The following is a 20103-nucleotide window of genomic DNA, read 5'->3' on the forward strand; positions in this document are numbered from 1 at the left end:
TTTTCTCACCTGAGGCTGGAGCACAGTCCGGGCTTGAAGGAGCTGTGAAGGAGGGGATGGGTAGGGTGAGTGCCCCCAATGGGCAGGGGAGGGGGAAGAGTCTTCTGTTCAAGGTTTTATAGTTGGTTTTCTTTATAGTTTTTTTTGGTAGTAATAGTTGTTTGTAGTTATGATAGGTCGTTTTTGTATACACAATTTTTCACTCTATGAGTCTTTATTTACTTGTGCTTGGCGCTTTGTCAACATGGTTCTCCCTCCCAGGGGTTCAAGGGTCTCTGAAAGGGGATATGGATAAGTGTCTTGTTAAATGGTGCACCTGGAAGATCAAGGGAAGTAATTCACCTGGTAAAAGGAAAAAAAAGTGCTTTCTAGCCTTAAGAGGGAAAGAGTTGATATTGCTTTGTTGCAGGAAACCCATCTTGATGATGGGAAACACCTAAAGCTACAACAGGGGGGGTTTGACTGGGTATTCTTTGTATTCTTTACTACTGAAACTAGTGGCAGTACTTATCCAGAAAAATCTTCCATTCACATTATTTGACCAGGTGAAAGATGAGCAGGGACGGTTTGTGATATTTAAAGTCCTGATACATGGGGAGGAATATGGCATTTTAAATTTCTACTATCCTCCAGCACATCCCCTCAAATTTTTGATTAGTGCCTTGTATAAGCTGAGTGCTCCTGGAACACGGCACATTATTCTGGGGCAGATTTTAATTGTCTTTTGGATCCAACAGTGTATAGGATGCCTTGTGGGCCCCCAACTCTTTCTTCGCAGGCCAAGTAGGTGACTGACTTATGTGAGGAGTTGGGGCTGGTGGACATTTGGAGATGTCTTTACTCTACTGCCAGGAACTTTACCTTTTTTCCAAAACACATAAATGTCACACGAGGATTGATCTTTTTCTGGCTCCCTTGGCCCTTTTGGATTTGATTATGGGTTGTAAAATTTGGAATATAGCTATGTCTGATCACGCGGCGGTATATTTGGGAGGTTAAGGCCAAGATTGAGGGGTTAGGTTTGCGGCACTGGCGTTTGGACCCTTTTCTCCTTAAGGATTCCAAATTTGTGGAATATTTTTTGAAGGTGTTTCATGAATTCTTGACTATTAGCTCAGGCACTAGTAGTGCGTCTATGCTATGGGAGACCGCTAAGGTCTTTGCTAGGGGATTAGCTATTTCTTATTCGGTTAGCCGAAAATGACAGAAAGGGGAACAGCAGCATCTACTTGAGATGCGGTTGAAAGCCGCCGAGGCGGCACATTTTGCATGACCTTCAGTGACTAAGCTACAGCGGATCAATGCCCTCCCAGCTGCCTTGAATTCAATAATACTTAACAAACCGCGAAGAAAGAACTTGCTTTTGCTAGACAAAGGCTGTTCGAGTATGGGGATAGGCTAGGGAAGTATTTAGCGCACCTGACTAGGAAAAAGCATGCTCCCCAATCCATGATTGCAATCAGAGACAGCGCCGGGGTCCTTACATATGATGCCAAAATGATTAATGAGACTTTTCGGAGCTTTACTCTGAACTGTATCGTTCTGAAGGTTGCGAGGACAGGAGGGCTAAAATGGAGACCTTTAAGAACCTGGACCTTCCAGGGGTAACCTTGGAACAGGCCTCTCTCCTTAATGCCTCCTTGACAGTTCAGGAAATACAGAGGCAACTGGGCAACTTCAGAGTGGGAAAGTGCCTGGCTCTGATGGTCTCCCGGGTGAGTTTTATAAGGAGTTTATAGGGATTCTGTCAGGGCTGATGTTGGAGATGTATAATCACTCCTATATGCATGAATGCTTACCACCATCTTTGAGAGAAGCTAATATTTCCTTAATTCTTAAGAAGGGGAAGTTTCCTGAGGACTGTGCCTCTACAGGCCCATCTCTTTATTAAATTCAGATTTCAAGATTGTCTAAGAACTTGGCACTGTGATTGGAAAAGGTGTTGCCCAATTTGTTAAAGAGGACCAAACAGGTTTAATAAGGGGCCGAAGGTCCTCCAATAATCTGAGAAGGTTGCTGAATATGGTCCAAATTTGTGAGCAACAATTGATTCAGGGGTTGGTGATTTCCTTGGATGCAGAGAAAGCATTTGACCGGGTGGAATGGCCATAATTCTTTATGTCTTAGGGTGGTTTGGGTTGGGTGGGGTCTTTGCTAGGTAGGTGGAGGTTTATATACCACCCTCTGGCTGCGGTCATCACCAACAGGGTGGAGACTGGAATTTTAGGATTGGTAGGGGTAGTTGTCAAGGCTGCCCCCCTTTCACCATGGTTGTTTACGTTGGCCATAGAACTGCTGTAAGAGGCCATACGTCAGAACGTCCGCATAACTGTTCTGGAAGTGGGATCGAGGGTACACAAGATTACACTGTATACGGATGATGTTCTCCTGTTTTTATCAAACCCGATGACCTCCATATCTCATCTGATACAATGTATCAATTCATTTGGGGCTATTTCAGGATATAAGATCAACTATGCAAAATCGGAAGCTATGCCCTTGGGGAAACTCATGGATGTGCCAATGGTTGAAGGTAGCCCTAGGTTCCTTTTTAGGTGGTCACAGGCAGGGTACCAATACTTAGGCATTTTTATTAACCTCACGTTTGATCGATTATTTCAGACTAACTTTGCTCACTTGCTCGACAATATTAGGCAGGACCTCCAGAGATGGGAAGCTCTTCCATCCCAATGGTTGGGTCGAATATCTCTCATAACGATGAATGTTCTTCCTCGTTTGCTTTATCCCATGCGTATGCTCCCTCTCATATTTCCCAGGTCAACGCTGCAGAGACTCATATGTTGGTTTGGTTCCTTTGTCTGGCATCATGGGCGGCCCCTCATCAAACTTACTAAATTGCAACTGCCTCAAGGAGGGGGAGGAATTGATTTCCCTGACATCAGGAGGTATCAACTGAGTTCCCTACTGTCCTTTGTCTGCGATTGGGTAGGTAACAATCCGAACTCTGGATATCGAGGCTTCCCAGGCAAAGTGCCCGTTTATTAACCTGTTGTTCACGGATAAGATGAGGACAGTTATGGACCACTGCCGGAACACCATTGTCAAGTATGGTCAAGGCATGGAGGGCTATGCATCAGAGTGAGGGTTGCTTATCCAAGACTTCACCACTCACCCCCATAGCTGGTATGCCAGGGTTCTGACCAGGGATGATGGACTCAGGGTTCAAACTATGGGCAGTGAGAGGGGTTTCCAGTTTGTGAGGCTTGTTTGAGGGGGAGGTTATGATGTTTTTCGAGCAACTGAGCCGCAAATACGGGTTGCCCCTAGCAGAGGTCTTTTCCATATTTTTTCAGGTTAGGGATTTCATACAGAAGAAGACTACACTTCTCACTAAGCCCAATAAGCCCAATACGGAGAGGTTGTGCTACGTTCCACAAGCACCCTCTTGGTTAGTGCCCTCAATTGCGTGCTGGGTGGCAGGGCCTGGCAGGACATTAATTGGTTATGTGAGTCTGGGAGCAAGAGTTTCTGAAACATGGGAGAACATATGGGAGAACACGGGAAGGATCTCAATCTGTAAAGGACGTGTGCTACTCAATTAAAGGTTCTGCACAGGGTTCATCTGGCGCTGGACCGTCTGGCGATGTTTCAAAAAGAGGCATCTTCAGTGTGCCCCAAACATAAAATAAGTGTAGGTACTCTTACATATTGCTTCTGGACATGCCACAGGCTCTGCGTTTATTGTTGCGCTGTGGGCGGGAGAGATAGGGAAGGTATTGAGCACTGAAGTTAAAGTAGACCCGCTATCTCTCCTCTTAGGTCTACCGAATTTACCATCTTTAGATGGGCATGGGAAGAAACGATTTAATATTCTTGCATATTGTGCATGGAAGAATATTCTGATAAACTGGGTGTCTGAGAACGCCCTGGGCTTGCTGGGATGGTGGAAATTAATTATGGAGCACATTCCCTTGGATTTTTTTTTTACAAACATGGTGCACCACACAACAAACCACTTTTATAAGACATGGCAGCCCTACTTGAGTTATTTGGATATAGATTTGTCAGCTATCTTAACTAGGGCATTTGTTTAACCAGGATGGTTAGGTTTGTTGAGCCCTGGGCCCTGGAGGGAGGACTCCTGAGTTAATATGGGTGTATATACAACGCTCCCGTTCTTTTGTTTGGGAGCTTTGCGCCGAGCATAGCTATTTTGTATTTTGTGGGTTTTTTTGTGTTTTCTTTTGCTTTTTTTTTGATCTATTAGTCATTTACTTATTTATTAGTGTTGTTTTGCACAGTGTTAGAGTTTGTTTTGTATTGTAGGGTAGGTTAGTAGTTAGTGGACAGTAGTTGTATTATAATTCGTGTTTTTCTTTTTTCCCTTTATTATTCTGGTATTTGTTGTTGGTTGTATTTTTCAATAACTTTATATGTTTGTAAAGTCAAAAAAGATTTTTTTGCTAATAATAAATATATTTACAAAAAAAAGTGAAGCCATGGTCATCATACTGATAATTTCCCCAGTTCTAATATTGCTTTAAATTATCAGTTGGGTGAATGAGCTTTGTACTTTTACTGATATTCCCAATTATTCTGTTCTATTATACAATCCTTCACGTAAGTCTGAAAAAATAAGTGTACCCCTGCTTTTAAGTACAGCTGGAATGTCCATTTCGTACTTATAATGTGTAGCAGGCAGAAAGCAGTACTTTGATAAATATGGTGCTGGCAAATGTTCTTCAAATGTACTTTTGATACCCAGGCCTGACCTATAACTTGTACTTAATTCTAAATTCCTTCTAGGTCTAACCCCTTTCTCAGGTCAAATCTGAAATCTATCATAAACACCAATATAGTCAGCAATTGCAACAGCATTATTTTCACACCAATCAGGCAAAACGTTGTTATCAAAATCAGTGTTCAGTCTAACAGGTACAAACGTACAGGAAATAGTGTCAAACATAAATTTATTTTCTTCGGGACCATTACTTAATTGGGACCGTTCTAAAGGAGGGGGTCAGTCAACCAGCTGGTTTGCAATGCTAACAGTGTGGGTTCAATTCCCATCCTGGCTTAGAACATCATGAAGGACTCTTCTTCTCCACTTCTCTAGTGTGAGGTGTGGTGACCTTCAGATTAAACTACCACCAGTTGTCTCTTTCTAATGAGGCAGCAGCTCTATCATCTGGTATGATTATGTTGACTTTACCTTTATTTTATATTTTTAAAAATGCTTTATAATAAAATTTCTTCTATTAAACCAAGTTTTTGTTTCTGTTTTCTTTTTAAGAAAAGAATGAATGAGACCTTTTAGTACCAATATTTGCAGATAAACAATACCTGTTAATTAATCCAAAATGAAAAAAAACTTAGGAAAGCTTAAATATTGTGTCCAAGGAACAAAGACTTTACAAAACTCAAACACAAAGTTCAATTAATTCAGTGAGTTTGTACATCCAAATGGAAAAAGAAGAGAAACACACTATCCATGTCAATGTTCCTATTGACAAGGGAGTCAAGGACTATGTGGGACAGACAGGTAAATAGGGTTGTGACCACAACCAGGTCATCCATTAACTTTCTAAATGGCAGATGCCAAATTCTGATCCAGAATTCTATGTGCTTATTGCAGGCCTCTCTGATACAAGCAAATTTCCAGAAAAAAAGTCATGACCATGCTCTCAACTATGAGTTGAGATACAAAACTTTGATTTAAATTGCAGTATTATTTAAAGCCAGAGCAGAGGAAACCAAAATTATGCTATTCATTTCTGCGTACAAAACGAACGTAAAATTTACATGTTTACATTGCAAATGTGAGGTCTTACACTTTGGAAAAAAGAATACAGGCATGGCCTATTTTCTTTATTTTACTTTGTACTTTGACTTTATGAATTTTCTCAAAGGGATCTGGGAGTGCTAGTCCAGAATTCTTAAAAGGCTGACTTGCAGGTTGAGTCCATGGTTAAGAAAGCAAATGTAATATTGTCATTTATCTCAAGAGGGTTGAAATATAAAAGCAGTGATGTGCTACTGAGACTTAATAAAGCTCTAGTTTAGAATACTGTGACCAATTTTGGACCCCACACCTCAGGAAGGACATACTGAGAATGGAGCGTGTCCAGCGGAGATTCACACGGATGATCCCTGGAATGGTAGGCCTAACATACAATAAATGGCTGAGAATCCTGGTATTGTATTCATTAGAGTTTAGAAGGTTGATGGGAGATATAATAGAAATTTGCAAGATAATGCATGGCTTAGAAAGGGTGGACACTGGAATTTGTTTCCGTTAGGCGGGGAGACTAGGACCCATGGGCACAGCCTTAGAATTATAGCAGGTCAATTTAGAATGGGAATGAGGAGACATTTCTTCAGCCAGAGAGTGATGGGCCAGTGGATTTAATTACCATGAAGCACAGTGGAGGTTGGGATGTTAACTGTCTTCAAGGCAGAGATTGATAAATTCTTGATCTCGCAAGGAATTAAGGGATATGGGGAGAGTGCGGGTAAGTGGAGTTGAAATGCCCATCAGTCATGATTGAATGGCAGAGTGGACTCGATGGGCTGAATGGCCTTACTTCTACTCCTATGTCTTATGGTCTTAATAGTTCATTTCAAATTAGATTAGCCTAATTTTGGAGGAATAAACATCTTGACATGCATCATTGCTAGACATTACTTTCAAAGCTGTTTCAGGAAATGCCTGACAGTATTATTTTAAAATGAATTCAATCCCCTAAACTGCATTGAACACCGGCTTGACCTAAAACAGAATATACTTTAGGAAAGATGTGAAAGCATTACAAACGATGCAAAAACGATTCACAAGAATGACTCCAGGTATGAAGAGCTTCAACTAGATAGGTAGGTTAGAAAAGATTAGGTTGTTCTTCTTAAAGAAAGATTAGGAGGAGATGTGATAAAAGTATTCAAATTATTGAGAGCCTGGACACACTAAATGGAGAAAAACTATTCCTATGGTTTTTGTAGAGTGCTGGCATGGACACCATGGATGAAATGGCTTCTTAGTTTAAGATCATAGAATGGATACAGCACAATGAGAACAAACACAAAAATACCGACAAACTGTATTTCAAGAACATCCCAGTGACCAATACTCATTTATATCAGTGATTTAAATGAATATGAATTACATAGGAGAGAAAAGTTACAAAGGCATAGTTCACAGGATGAATACGCAGATTCAATTTCTAGTATTCTTATATTTAAAAAGGAAGATGGAACAAGTCTAAGGAACTACAGTTCAGTTAGCTGAACAATAGCAGTAGGAAAGGTAATGTTGTCTTCACCCTAAAATGTAATTTAAAAAAGAGGAAGCTGAAAAATATCAAAATAGCATGGATTGCAAAAGGAAAGGTCAGGCTTGACTAACCTTACTAAATTCTTTGAAGAACCAACACAGATTAGATAGTTTGAATTTTCAAAAGGCTCTTAACAAGGCACAGAGTCAGAGATGTACAGCATGGAAATCAATTGCATAGTTCAACTTGTCCATGCCAGATACCCTAGTCCCATTTGCCAACATTTGGGCCAGATCCCTCTAAACCCTTCCTACTCATCTACCCATCCAGATGCTTTTTAAATGTTGCAATTGTACCAGCCTCCACCACCTCCCTGCAGTTCACTCCATACACGCACTACCCTCTGCGTGAAAAAAGTGTCCCTATGTCTCTTTCAATTATTTCCCCTCTCACCTTATATCAATGCCCTCTAATGTTGATCTCCTCTACCTTAGGGAAAAGACCTTGTCTATTCACCCTCAAAGAATTTAATCAGGTTAGTCAAGTCTGACCTTTTCTTTTGAAATCCATGCTGTTTTTATATTTTTCAGCTTCCTCTTTTTTAAAATTACATTTTAGAGAGAAGATAATATTACCTTTCCTACTGCTATTGTTCAGCTAACTGAATTGTAGTTCCCTTGCCACTCATGATTTTATAAACCTCCATAAGGTCACCCCTTAGCCTCTGAAGCTCCAGGGAAAGCAATCTCAGTCTCTTCCCATAGCTCAAACCCTCCACAGCTTGCTACCATCCTTGTCAATCTTTTCTGAACCATTTCAAGTTTCACAACAACTTTCCTATGGCAGGGAGACCAGAATTGAATGCAGTATTCTAAAACTGGTCTAACCAATGTCCTGTACAACCGCAACATGACCTTCCAACTCTTATATGCAATGCACTGTCCAATAAAGCAGTATCCCAAAAACCTTCTTCACTACCATTCTTACCTGCAACTCCACTTTCAAGGAACTATGAACCTATACTACATAGTAATTCACAGTTAGGGTACATCATGAGTTGTTAGCGGTCAAAGTAGCACAATTGATAGCAAGCTGACTACAAACCAAGATCAGGGCTAACGGTAATTACTCAGATTGGCAAGAGGTAGGAAGTGGTATTCCATAGGAATCGTTCATTAATGATTTGGACTCAAGAGAATTGGAAAGGTAATTTCAAAACTAGGATAGAGATCTGTAAGAGTATGAAAGGTTTTGACAAAAAAATGTACAGCAAAGGTTCTAATTAAGGGGATCTCTTAAACTCAGAGGACATAAATGTAAGACATAGTCTCTAATTGATCCAATTGAGAATCCAGGAGAAATTTCCTCACTCAACAATGCTAATGTTCCACTGTAGGGGATTAGATGATGTAAAAAGCATTGAAGCATTTAACTGGTAGACAAGTCTATTGCAGGATCTGCTGATAGGGCTAACTGAAGTAGGGTGACAGAAACCTTGAATGGAGCATAAACCAGTTTGGTCAAATGGCTGGTTTCTCAGTTGCCCACTGATGCAACTCCGTAAAATATTGAAACGGTTGCACTTAAATTTAGTTTGTATTAGATTCCACAGACTATATTAGTTTGATTAAAGGAACTGTTTTGCATTCCAGTATTTGTTTTTTTATAGCAAGATAAGAGCATTTCATAACTAATACCAAAATTGTATTTTTGACAGCTCTAAAAAGAGCTGCTCTGAAGCTTGATACAAAATAATTACAAATGCCAATTCAGAATTCTTCAGGTAAAAGTCTATTTGGGAAAAATTAGGGACATTAAATATTTAATTTCCATTCAAGTTCTTTTATTCCACATAATTTTGTAATATACAAATTGTAATGTTACCTTAGTGTTCCTGTTGTTGCTGATCGTGGTTGCCTCCTACTTTTTAAGGCACGAAGTTTATCTCCCTGAGTCATATAATTTGTTGTTGCTGGACTTCCATCTTCTGTATAATTGTTCTTTAAAGGAAAAAATGGAATTAAATGTTCCATACATTTTGAGAGAGATTTTTAAATGCAAAGAAAACACACCACTTATTAAAACTTACGAAGAAGTGACTGAACAGTGTTGAAGACATTTGGGGGTGAGGTTGGGTGCAAACAGAGGGAGAAATAAAACTATTCAGAAAGCAGATAACTGAATCATTGCAGACAAATATATTTTAGTCCTTTTCTTGCACTAGCCGATCATTTACAGCAATGTTCACGGATTTAAGATTGCAGTTATGATAAAGAGCAACACCAGGCACTGAAATGTGGAATGAGGGAATAGAGTATAGATAGCAGAACAAAAGACCTTGATAGAAGGGGCTAAACTTGAAACATAAATATTCCAATCAGCCCCTCAATCCAGTTGTCACAGAGGCATACAGCATAGAAACAGACCCATCAGTCTAACCAGGCCATGCTGAACATAATTCCAAATTAGTCTCATCTGCCTGCTCCTGGTCCATATCCCTCCAAACCTTTCCTATTCATGTATCTATCCAAATGTCTTTTAAACATTGTAATTGTACCCACATCCACCACATTCTCAGGAAGATCATTCCACACACAACTACTCTGGGTGTAAAAAATTTGCCTCATGTCTTTTTTTAAAATCTCTCTCCTCTCACCTTAAAAATGTGCACCCTAGTCTTGAAATCTCCCATCCTAGGGAAAAGACAATGACCATTAACTCTGTTGAAATGTATCATTATTTTATAAATTTCTATCAGATCACCTCTCAACTTCCTCTGCTCTTGCCTATCCAGCCTTTCTTTATACCTCAAACCTTCCATACCAAGCAACATCCTGAACCTTCTGCAGCTTGATAATATCCTTCCTGTAACTGGGCAACCAGAACTGGACACACTACTTCAGAAGAGGCCTCACCAATGTCCTGTATAACTTCACATGACTTCCCAACTCCTATACTCAAAGGTCTGGGCAATGAAGGCAAGCATGCCAAATGCCTTTTTAACCATCCTGTCTGTAAGTGACGCAAACTTCAAAAGTATTATGTATTGTATTCCTAGGTCCCTCTGAACTAAAACACTGCCAAGGCCCTACCATTAATTGTATAAACCCTATCCTTGTCTGTTGTACCAAAATGTGGTACAGTACCTTGCAATTATCCAGATTGAACTCCATCTGCCATTTTTCACCTCATTGACCCATTTAATCAAGATCCCTTTGGAATCTTAGAAATTCTTCTTCACTGTCAACAATGCCACCAATTTTGGTGTTGTCTAAAAAATTACTCACCATTTTGCGATACAAAAACCTGAATTCAGCTCTAAAACAATTGTCCATTACCTAACTAGTAAAATAAAATAGCTAGTCGGCAGAACAGTGGGCAGTGTAATTTAATACAACAATAAGATAACACTTGTTCAATAAATGGTGATAAAATAGGGATGGAGTTGAAAAAGATTTAGAGGCATGAGTATACGTGGCACTTAAAAGGTTCACTTGCTGCTGAGTTTTAAAAACTGAATTAGAATGCAGAACCTATACACAAAAGCATAAGTCATTAACTTATCTGCATAGTTTAGGATTCTGATTAAAATTGGTCACATGCACACTCCAGTGACAATAATAAAACAGAAATGAAGGTTGTCGAGGAAGTTTTGTCTACTGAGTCAGTATAAGTGAAAGTTAGGAACAGCAAGGGAGCAGTCACCTCATTGGGGGTTTTCTACAGACCCCCTAATAGCAGTAGGGAGATCAAAGAACACAGGCCAGCAGATTTTGGAAAAATGCAGACGTAGCAGGGTTGTTGTTATGAGTGACTTCAACTTTCCCAATATTGCCTGGAACCTCCTTAGTGCGGATGGTTTGGATGGAGCTGTTTTTGTCAGGTGTGTTCAGGAAGGTTTCCTTACTCAGTATGTAGATAGGCCGACAAGGGGAGAGGCCATTTTGAATTTGGTGCTCGGCAATGAGCCAGGACAGGCGTCAGATCTCACGGTGGGAGAATACTTTGGTGAAAGTGACCACAACTGTCTCACATATACCATAGCCATGGGAAGATATTTAATTAGGGAAAAGGGAATTATGATGCTATCAGACAGGCTTTGGGAAGTACAGATTGGGAGCAATTGTTGTACAGAAAGGGCACAACAGACGTGTGGAAACTGTTTAAAGAGCAGTTGTTGCAAGTGATGCATAAATTTGTTCCTCTGAGACAGGCAAGAAGGGGTAAGATTTAGGAGTCATGGATGACGAGAACAGAGAAGCATCACGTCAAAAGGAAGAAGGCAGCTTATATAATGTGGAAGAAGCAAGATCTAGCATAGCTTTAGAGGATGACAGGCTTAGTAGAAAGGAGCTCAAAAATGGACTGAGGTGTGGTAAAATGCAATCTGCTTAATGAAAGCATCATTTCTTCACATTTGTATCCCAATGCCAGGGCCAACATTCTAATTGCTCTTTAGACTATTTCTTTTGTTCCTGTGCATGTAGTGATATGTATATGGATCAAATCACCTGATTGCTCCATAGCTTCTAGTCTCTCATCATTAAGAAAATAATCCAATTCATCATTCTCACAACCAAAGGAGGTACCCTCAAACTGAACTTCATCTACCAGTTTCACCACTATGTCCTTCTACCTTTCTACTCCCATCCACACAGGTTACTGCTTTGTCAGGCACTTAGGTCATTCATAAACTTGGATTGCAAATTTAGATTTCTTTATCTAAATTATTAACAAATATGGTGAAAAAAAAAGCTCCAGTAAAATCCAACTATAAACGATAACACTGAGAATGGTATCCCTCTTTTCTCAAATCTCTAAACAGAAAGCTAAAAGCGAGTTTTGAGAAGATTTATGGCTCAGGTTGAGGTTCTGGATGTAGGTTTGCTTGCTGAGCTGGAAGGTTCATTTTCGGATGTTTCGTCACCATACTGAATAACATCTTCAATGAGCCTCCGAATGAAGCACTTGGTGGTGCAGACCGCTTTCTATTTATATGTTTGAATTTCCTTGGGTTGGTGATGTAATTTCCTGCGGTGACATCATTTCCTATTCTTTTTCTCAGGGGATATTAAATGGGATCCAAGTCAATGTGTTTGTTGACTGAGTTCCGGTTGGAATGCCTGGAAACATGGCATTCCAAACAGATCTCTATCAGCAAATACATTGACTTGGATCCCATTTACCACCTGAGAAAAGTAAAAGGAAATGATGTCACCGCAGGAAATGACATCACCAATCCTAGGAAACTCAAACACATAAATAGAAAGCAGACTATATTCGGAGGCTCACTGAAGATGTTACCTAGTATTGCGATGAAACATCTGAAAACCAACCTACATCCAGAAAGCTAAAAATTGCAAACAGCACTTTTTTCATAGTCCATTTGAAAATTAGGTTGTGTGTTTAAATATTTTTGAGGTACATATCAAACCACAACATTGCAGACTTATAAAACAAGTCATAATTTACTGTTGCAAGCTACATCTTCAGTGCATCTTACATCACATAGGGAGAGGCAACTAAAGGGGTTGTAGACAAAGCCTCAGTTGGCTGGATTGTTGACTTGCAATGCAGAGTGACGCCAACAGTGTGGGTTCAATTTCTGCACTGACTGAGGTTAACATGAAGGTGCCCCCTTCTCAACCTTGCCCCCTCACCCAAGGGATAGTGACCCTAACGTTAAACCATCATTAGTCATCCCTCTCTTCAATGGATAAGCAACTCTATGGTCCAGTCAGACTATGGCGACTTTACCTTTAGGCCTAATACCAGGAAACATAATCTCTGGACATGAGTTTGCCATACAATACAGAAATGAAGAGAAATTTCTTCACTCAGGTGGTGGTGTATTTTTCAAATTTTCTACCCTATTGGCTTTACAATTTCAAATCTATGCAGCATATTCAAGACAAATCAATATAGAAACATAGAGATGCACAGCACAGAAACAGACCCTTCAGTCCAACTCATCCATGTCGACCAGATATCCTAACCTAATCTAGTCCCATTTGACTGCACTTGGCATATATCCCTCTAAACTGTGGCACAGTGGTTAGCACTGCTGCCTCACAGCGCCAGAGACCCGGGTTCAATTCCCGCCTCAGGCAACTGTCTGTGTGTAGTTTGCACATTCTCCCCGTGTCTGCGTGGGTTTCCTCTGGTGCTCCGGTTTCCATCCATAGTCCAAAAAAAAAGTGCTGGTTACGTGAATTGGCCATGCTAAATTGCCTGTAGTGTTAGGTGAAAGGGTAAATGTAGGGGAATGGATCTGGATGGGTTGCTCTTCGGAGGGTCGATGTGGACTTGTTGGGCCGTAGGGCCTGTTTCCACACTGTAAGTAATCTAACCTAATCAAAATCCTTCCTATTCATTTACTCATCCAGATGCCTTTCAAATGCTGTAACTGTACCAGCATCCACCACTTCCTCTGGCAGTTCATTCCATACATGCACCATCCTCTGCGTGAAAAAGGTGTTCCTCAGGTCCCTTTTAAATCTTTTCCATCTCAACCTAAAATTATCCCCTCTAGTTCTGGACTCCCCTAATCCAGGGAAAAGAGCTTGTCTATTTACACTATCTATACCCCTCATGATTTTATAAACCTCTATAAAGGTCACCCCCTCAGCCTTCGACACTCCAGGGAAAACAGCCCGAGCCGATTCAGCCTCTCCCTAAAGATCAAGCCCTTCAACCTTGCAACATCCTTGTAAATCTTCTCTGAACCCTTTCAAGTTTCACAACATCCTTCACGAAGACCTGAATTGTACACAGTATTCCAAAAGTAACCTAATCAATGTTTTTTTACAGCTGCAACATGACCTCCCAACTCTTAAAATCAATGCTTTGACCAATAAAGGAAAGCATACTAAACACCCTCTTCACTATTCTATCTATCTGAGACTCCACTTTCAAGGAACTATGAACCTGCACCCAAAGGTCTCTATCATAGAATCATAGAAATTATTGCACCCCAAGTTCTCTTTATTCAGCAACACTCCCCAAGACCTTACCATTAAGTGTCCAAGTTCTGCCCTGATTTGCTTTTCCAAAATGCAGTGCCTCACATTTTTCTACATTAAACTCCATCTGCCACTCCTTGGTCATAGACTTCTAGAGACTAACGACAACAGGGGAAATAGAAAAATGGTATTGGCCATGACGTAACTGAAATGGAGGAGCAGGACTGACTGGCTAAGTGGGCTACTCCTGTTCCCGCGTTTACATGTAATAATATGGCAGAATCACATTTTGCATTACGTGCCACAGAGTGACCACTCAACGTCAGGATGCCAACCCCCACCCCCAATCAACAAACTGGCACCCACATGAAGAGATCAAGACATGGTGGCTTCTTGGGGGAAGAAAATAAGATGAGGTCAGAAATTGCAAGATTACTACACATAGTTACAAGTGGAGATTAGACAGGCTGGAATTTTGGAGAGGTCTTTGGTGAGAGACTGAGAACAGGCTAACAAATGAATCTCAGAGCACAAGCTCCACATCATCCTTTGCTGAAGGGTTGTCTGAAAACAGGCACCTCTCCTGTATATTTAAATAAATTGTTAACCGAGTTCCAAATGGTCACATAAAACAATAAGGATGAAGACAATATTAACTATGCCAATGGCACAGATTAGGTGCAACTCCCTTGGTCTAAAACTGTAAATTAATTTGCATATCAGAATTCCCAAATAACTTTTGCATGCATCCCAAGGTATCAGACGAAAGTCACATTCTAAGTGCAGCTTTCATAAACATAAAAGCATAAGCAAGAAACACCAAGAGCAGAATTTTCCCATTTTCATTTGAAATGTTCTGTCGAATGAGATTCATTGTGCTTTGTCCACCTTGGTTTGGGGCAACACTTCACAAGGAACCTTCCGCTCTTCACCTCATTAATAATAGTGAGCTTGGGTACCTTTCTTGAGAAATGGTGCAGCCAGAGAGGTGAGCTTACAACTGCCTGAACCTTCAGATGTTCATGCCACAGGCACCACATTGAAAACCCAAATGCATACCACTTCAGATTCTACAAGCCAGGAATGACCGCTTTACATTTAGGTCATAGCCAGAGGAAAGGAAAGGGGCCTGTACACCTTAATGAAGGTTGATGGCAGTCCTTTTTTCTAACTAGCTAACATGTGCCATGCCACCAACTGCAGCCAACATGGGCATAATTTGCAACTCTGAGCCAGTGCTGTGTCTCTAGTAAAGCAGGCCAGCTAGCAGTGCAGAAACATGATTAATGATCTTCTGCGCTCTGCAAAGATCACTGCCAACATCATCTCTCTGTTACCTCTCAATCACAGAGCCACGGCTGACTTCAAATTTGTTTCTACACAGACAGCTGGAGGTTTATGGACTACAGCTCTCACTAATGCATGCATTATGTCCACCAAAGTCTCTCACCTACCTCATCCTCCCTTTCTTGCCTATTGGATTAAGTGCCTGACTGATTGTAGCCAACTTCACAAACTGAAATTGGAAGAATCCTTTGACTGACTATAGTGATACACTTGACCAATATTACTCTCTGTTCACTCCATTAATAACAGCTCCCCTTTGATTTTCACACATCGGCATTTCCTTCCAGCACATGCACTGTGCTGATCCTATAAACAGCTGACACATGCTGCAGGTGTGACGCTGACACAACATGGTACCACAAAGACACGTCCACACCAATGACACGTCCGCACCAATGAATATTCCATACCCCCTGCCTTCACAAATTATCTGCTTCTCTTTCTGCAGTAAAAAAGCAATGCAAAACCATAGAGGCTGGCAGCTTGTAACTAAGCACCAAAGACCCTATGCACTAAGCAACACGATCCATACAGAGGATAGTAGCCACAAAGACAGTGCTGAGATCAGTGAACATGTGCTAAGAAAGCAATGTGAAGTATACAAAGGCTTACAGCCCCAAGTAAACACAAAGAGCGTATGCAAACAAAGCAAGTTAAGAATCATAAAGTGCATGCTGTGTAGATGTATGAGATGATTGTGCCCCTATGTTGAAAACAACCTGGGGAAAGCATAGGTGTTGCTGAATATAGGAGCAGGAGTAGGCCATTCAGTCCCTCAGGCCTGCTCCACCATTCAACAGGATCATGGCTTTTCTGATTGTAACATCAATTCCACATTCATGTCCCTTGTTTACTATAATGTCATCAACTTCTGCCTTAGAAATATCCAAAAGGTTCTGCTTCCACCATCTGTGAAGGCTCACAACCCTCAGAGAATTATTTTTTGCCTCATCTCTGTTCTAAATAGGGGGCCACTTTTTCTTAAACCAGTGACCCCTAGCTACTGATTCTTCCAGAAGAAGAAATATCCTTTCAACATATATACTGTCAAGACCCCTCAAATCATCTCCTACCTCTCTAAACATCAGCAGGTTCAGGCCTAGCCTGTCCAATCTTTCCTCATAAGACAACCCAGACATTTTGGGAATTAGTCTCAAACCTTCTCTGAACTGCTTCCAACAAAGTTATATCCTTTTTCAAATAAGGCGACCGATACTGTATGGTCTCACCAGCACCCTGCATAATTGAAGCATAACCTCCATACTTTTGCACTCAGTTCTCTTTGCAATAAGTAACATTCTATCAGCTTTCTTTATTACTTGCTGTAACTAGCCTTCGGTGATTCATGCATGAGGACACCTGGATCTTTCGGCATCTTGGAGTTTTATTATCTCAATAGTGAGAGATAATATGTTCCTTTTTATCCTTACTGCCAAAACATGCAATTTCACATTTTCCCACATTATACTCCATCTGCCAGAGCTTTGCCCACTCACGATGTTTTTATTGTAGCCTGCTTATGTTCTCATTTCCTATCTATTTTTGTGTCCAGCAACAATTCTGGGACGCACACATTCAAACCTGAGCCACAAAGTAAAGAACTGAAGGGCTGAGGTAGCACTGGAGCTGATCCATATGCAGGCATGGTGATGTAGTAAAGCTGGTGGCTTGCCAATGCCAACTTGACTGGATGTAAGATTAAGGAGGATGGTAGCCAGAGAGCATTCAGGAATGTTGTTGTGAAGATATAGTTGCCTAATGGCTTGGACAAGCATTCGGCAAGTGGCAGCTTCCAGGTGTGCATTCGGATCTATAGAATCATAGAATCCCTACAATGTGGAAGCAGGCCATTCAGTCCATCAAGTCCACAGCAACTCTTCAAAGAGCATCCCACCCAGACCCACCCTATCCCTATAACCCTGCATTTCTCATGACTAATCCACCTCACCTGTACATCCCTCAACACTTTGGGCAATTTAGTTTGCCCAATCCTAATCTACACATCTTTGGACTATGGGAGTATTTGTCTGGTCTTTGTGCTGTCAGGGAAGAAAGGAAGAATCAGAGGTGACATATAAATAAGATGCATCGGGGCTTTAATGAGGTGTAAATGCATAGAAGTATTTGCACTTCAATTATGGAATGCCATTTAAGGCTTGAGGAAAATATTTTCTTGACTTCACAATTCTGATTTTTATTCTAACCGTATTTTCCCACTTTTCTCGCCATTGCTCATACCACATCAGGGATAGGAAAATTCTGCCAAGAATGAGATTAACAGTGGGAGGTAGTGAGACGAAGTCCAATGACTGATCTGTTGGAAAAGGAAATTGTTACAGAAACATACGTGCAAGATATAGAACATAAGTGAAACATATAGAAAACAAGTGAAAAAAGACTGATGATTTGGGCTTGTACTGAAGATCATGAATGGGGACTGAAATATGAGTGAAACATAAGAGCTCATTATTAAAACAAAAATTTAACATTACAGGATAAAGCTATAGGTTTGGAGTAAAATGGTCAGATTAAACCTCCATTAACAGTTTATTGAATATGTTATGAAAAGATGCCACAAAATTAATGTTGTAAATGCATTTAGAATATTGTATTATTTCCAATGGAATGGAAGATATTAGAAAATGAATGAAGAAAAGTAAGAAAGGTTCAACTTAACTTGGGTTAGAGTTGAGATAATGGTTAGCCTGGGTCCCAAGTCAAGTGTACCATATTATCTTGTTCCATGCTCACCTTTTCAACCACAGCATTTCCTATTTAAATGAAATTGCTCTCATTTTCAGTCAACAACTGCTCTGGTCAAAACTAAATCCTTTGGGATTGTTTATGACCAAGATACATTTTCCACTGGTTTCTTCATAATATTACATAGTATTAATTGATGATGCTCCTTCAGGAATTCTTTTTCCAGGCTTACATGGATGCATTCTCTATGTATCACAACACTAACTAAATCATTTACAATTATTTCTTCACTATGTATAACCATCTAAAAGACTCCCAATCTGACTCATTCCCATTCTTGGTCTTTAAATTATATTATTTTCCATAGATCTAGAGTCAACATTAACATCGGTATCGGATGGTGAGTTTTATCTTACCACCAGCCCATATCACAGATATCATGTTCAACTGACAAAACTAAAAGTGTTCCTTTTTAAGTTTCTAGAATGTTCTTACTCAAGATTCTTACTCAGTCGTTTGCTCTGTTTGAAGCAGATGGCTGCAAATTTTGAATCTTGTTCTATCCTAGACTTTAGAACAGAGATGTTCGTGTTTGTGCATCATTCTCTATCCTTATCTCATCCCCATTACAGCCAAAACATGTTGGTGTTCTCCAGATCCATTTTATCAATGCTGTGATCAATTCCCTCCTAAGAGTAACACGAAAACTGCCCAAGATCTGCAATTCACATCTTTATCTGCACCATTTCACCTTTTCATAACTCACCAACACATGTTCACACACTCATCAGGCAATACTTTGAAATTTGTATGACCCTCATGGTTTTCACACTGCTCCATGAATTTCAGACTAGTTATGCATCCTCCGGTTGCATCCTATCCTCTCATTTTCCATTGTTAGCTTTCTACAAAGTCCTCCTCTCTCAATGCAAAAATATTCAACTTTCTCTAATTAATGAAACTCTTCCTCAACCACCGACCCAATTACCCGCTTCTTAATTTCAAAAAACTCAAGATGTCTGCCAACATCGTCAGTGGTCTTCCCAAAATCCCCTTTCTGCGCAGTACCATCATGACATAAAAATCTTTTGTAGTTGGATATTGATCAAAATGACACTTATCAATAACTTCTTACTATAAAAGATTCTTGTGACCTCTAAAAATCAAATTCTGAACACAACTGAAGAAAGAATGTATATAAAACTACTTTTGTAAATTTACATCCCTTCCAATTCAAAGTGTAAACATATTATCTGAGCTGATGCAATTTAAACTTACAAAAACATTTTAATCTGAATCACAATCAGATAGGGGAGAAATTAAAGCCACTGAGTTTAAATACTAAGTGCATAAATTATGCTGCCTTTAATTCTTTAACAGTCTTATCACAATGACACATGCTCTATTTATACCAAATGTGGTGCTCAAAGTAGCATATGTGCTACATGCTACCTCATCTGGGTGGAAAACAAATTTTCTCATTAAAATCATTTTTATAAAGATCTTGAAACCAACTGGGAATTTAAGTCACACTGGCACTAACAAATCTGTTATGATAAAAATAAGAATCCCTTTATTTAACTAATATTAGAAATTACAGAGTGTGCACATCTTGCCAGCTGTGCACTTATTTTCTATTAAACTGTAACGCAGTTTCTGACTTGCAATAATTAATACTACAAGCCTATTTATACTAATGAAATATATTCTAAATAATTCTTAATCAAAAGCTTAAAAAAACTTATACGACTACCAGGTCTGGCTGGATCATTGCCAAAACTGCTTATTATTTTAGGGTCTTCCTGGAAATGTAAAGATAATGTCTAGCATCTCTTCTTTACTATAAACATCTTTGCCCTGTT

The 20103-nt window shown here is 40.0% G+C and overlaps 1 protein-coding gene across 3 annotated transcripts in view; it reads right to left on the reverse strand.

Moving 5' to 3' along the window:
* The window catches only part of cdc14ab (cell division cycle 14Ab), a 181512-nt gene that overhangs the window by 34257 nt on the left and 127152 nt on the right, over nt 1–20103 (reverse strand). For all 3 annotated transcript variants that reach the window (XR_006313008.2, XM_043699680.2, XM_043699682.2), the window contains exon 12: nt 9114–9229. Coding sequence is in view for 2 of the 3 variants with exons in the window: in XM_043699680.2 (XP_043555615.1) it covers nt 9114–9229 (116 nt within the window). In the remaining variant the exon portion in view is untranslated. The remainder of the gene's footprint in view (nt 1–9113; nt 9230–20103) is intronic.

The sequence above is a fragment of the Chiloscyllium plagiosum genome, unplaced genomic scaffold (assembly GCF_037043375.1).
Source record: "Chiloscyllium plagiosum isolate Xiang-an unplaced genomic scaffold, Cpla_swu_hap1 HiC_scaffold_9, whole genome shotgun sequence".
In the NCBI taxonomy this organism is placed as follows: domain Eukaryota; kingdom Metazoa; phylum Chordata; class Chondrichthyes; order Orectolobiformes; family Hemiscylliidae; genus Chiloscyllium; species Chiloscyllium plagiosum.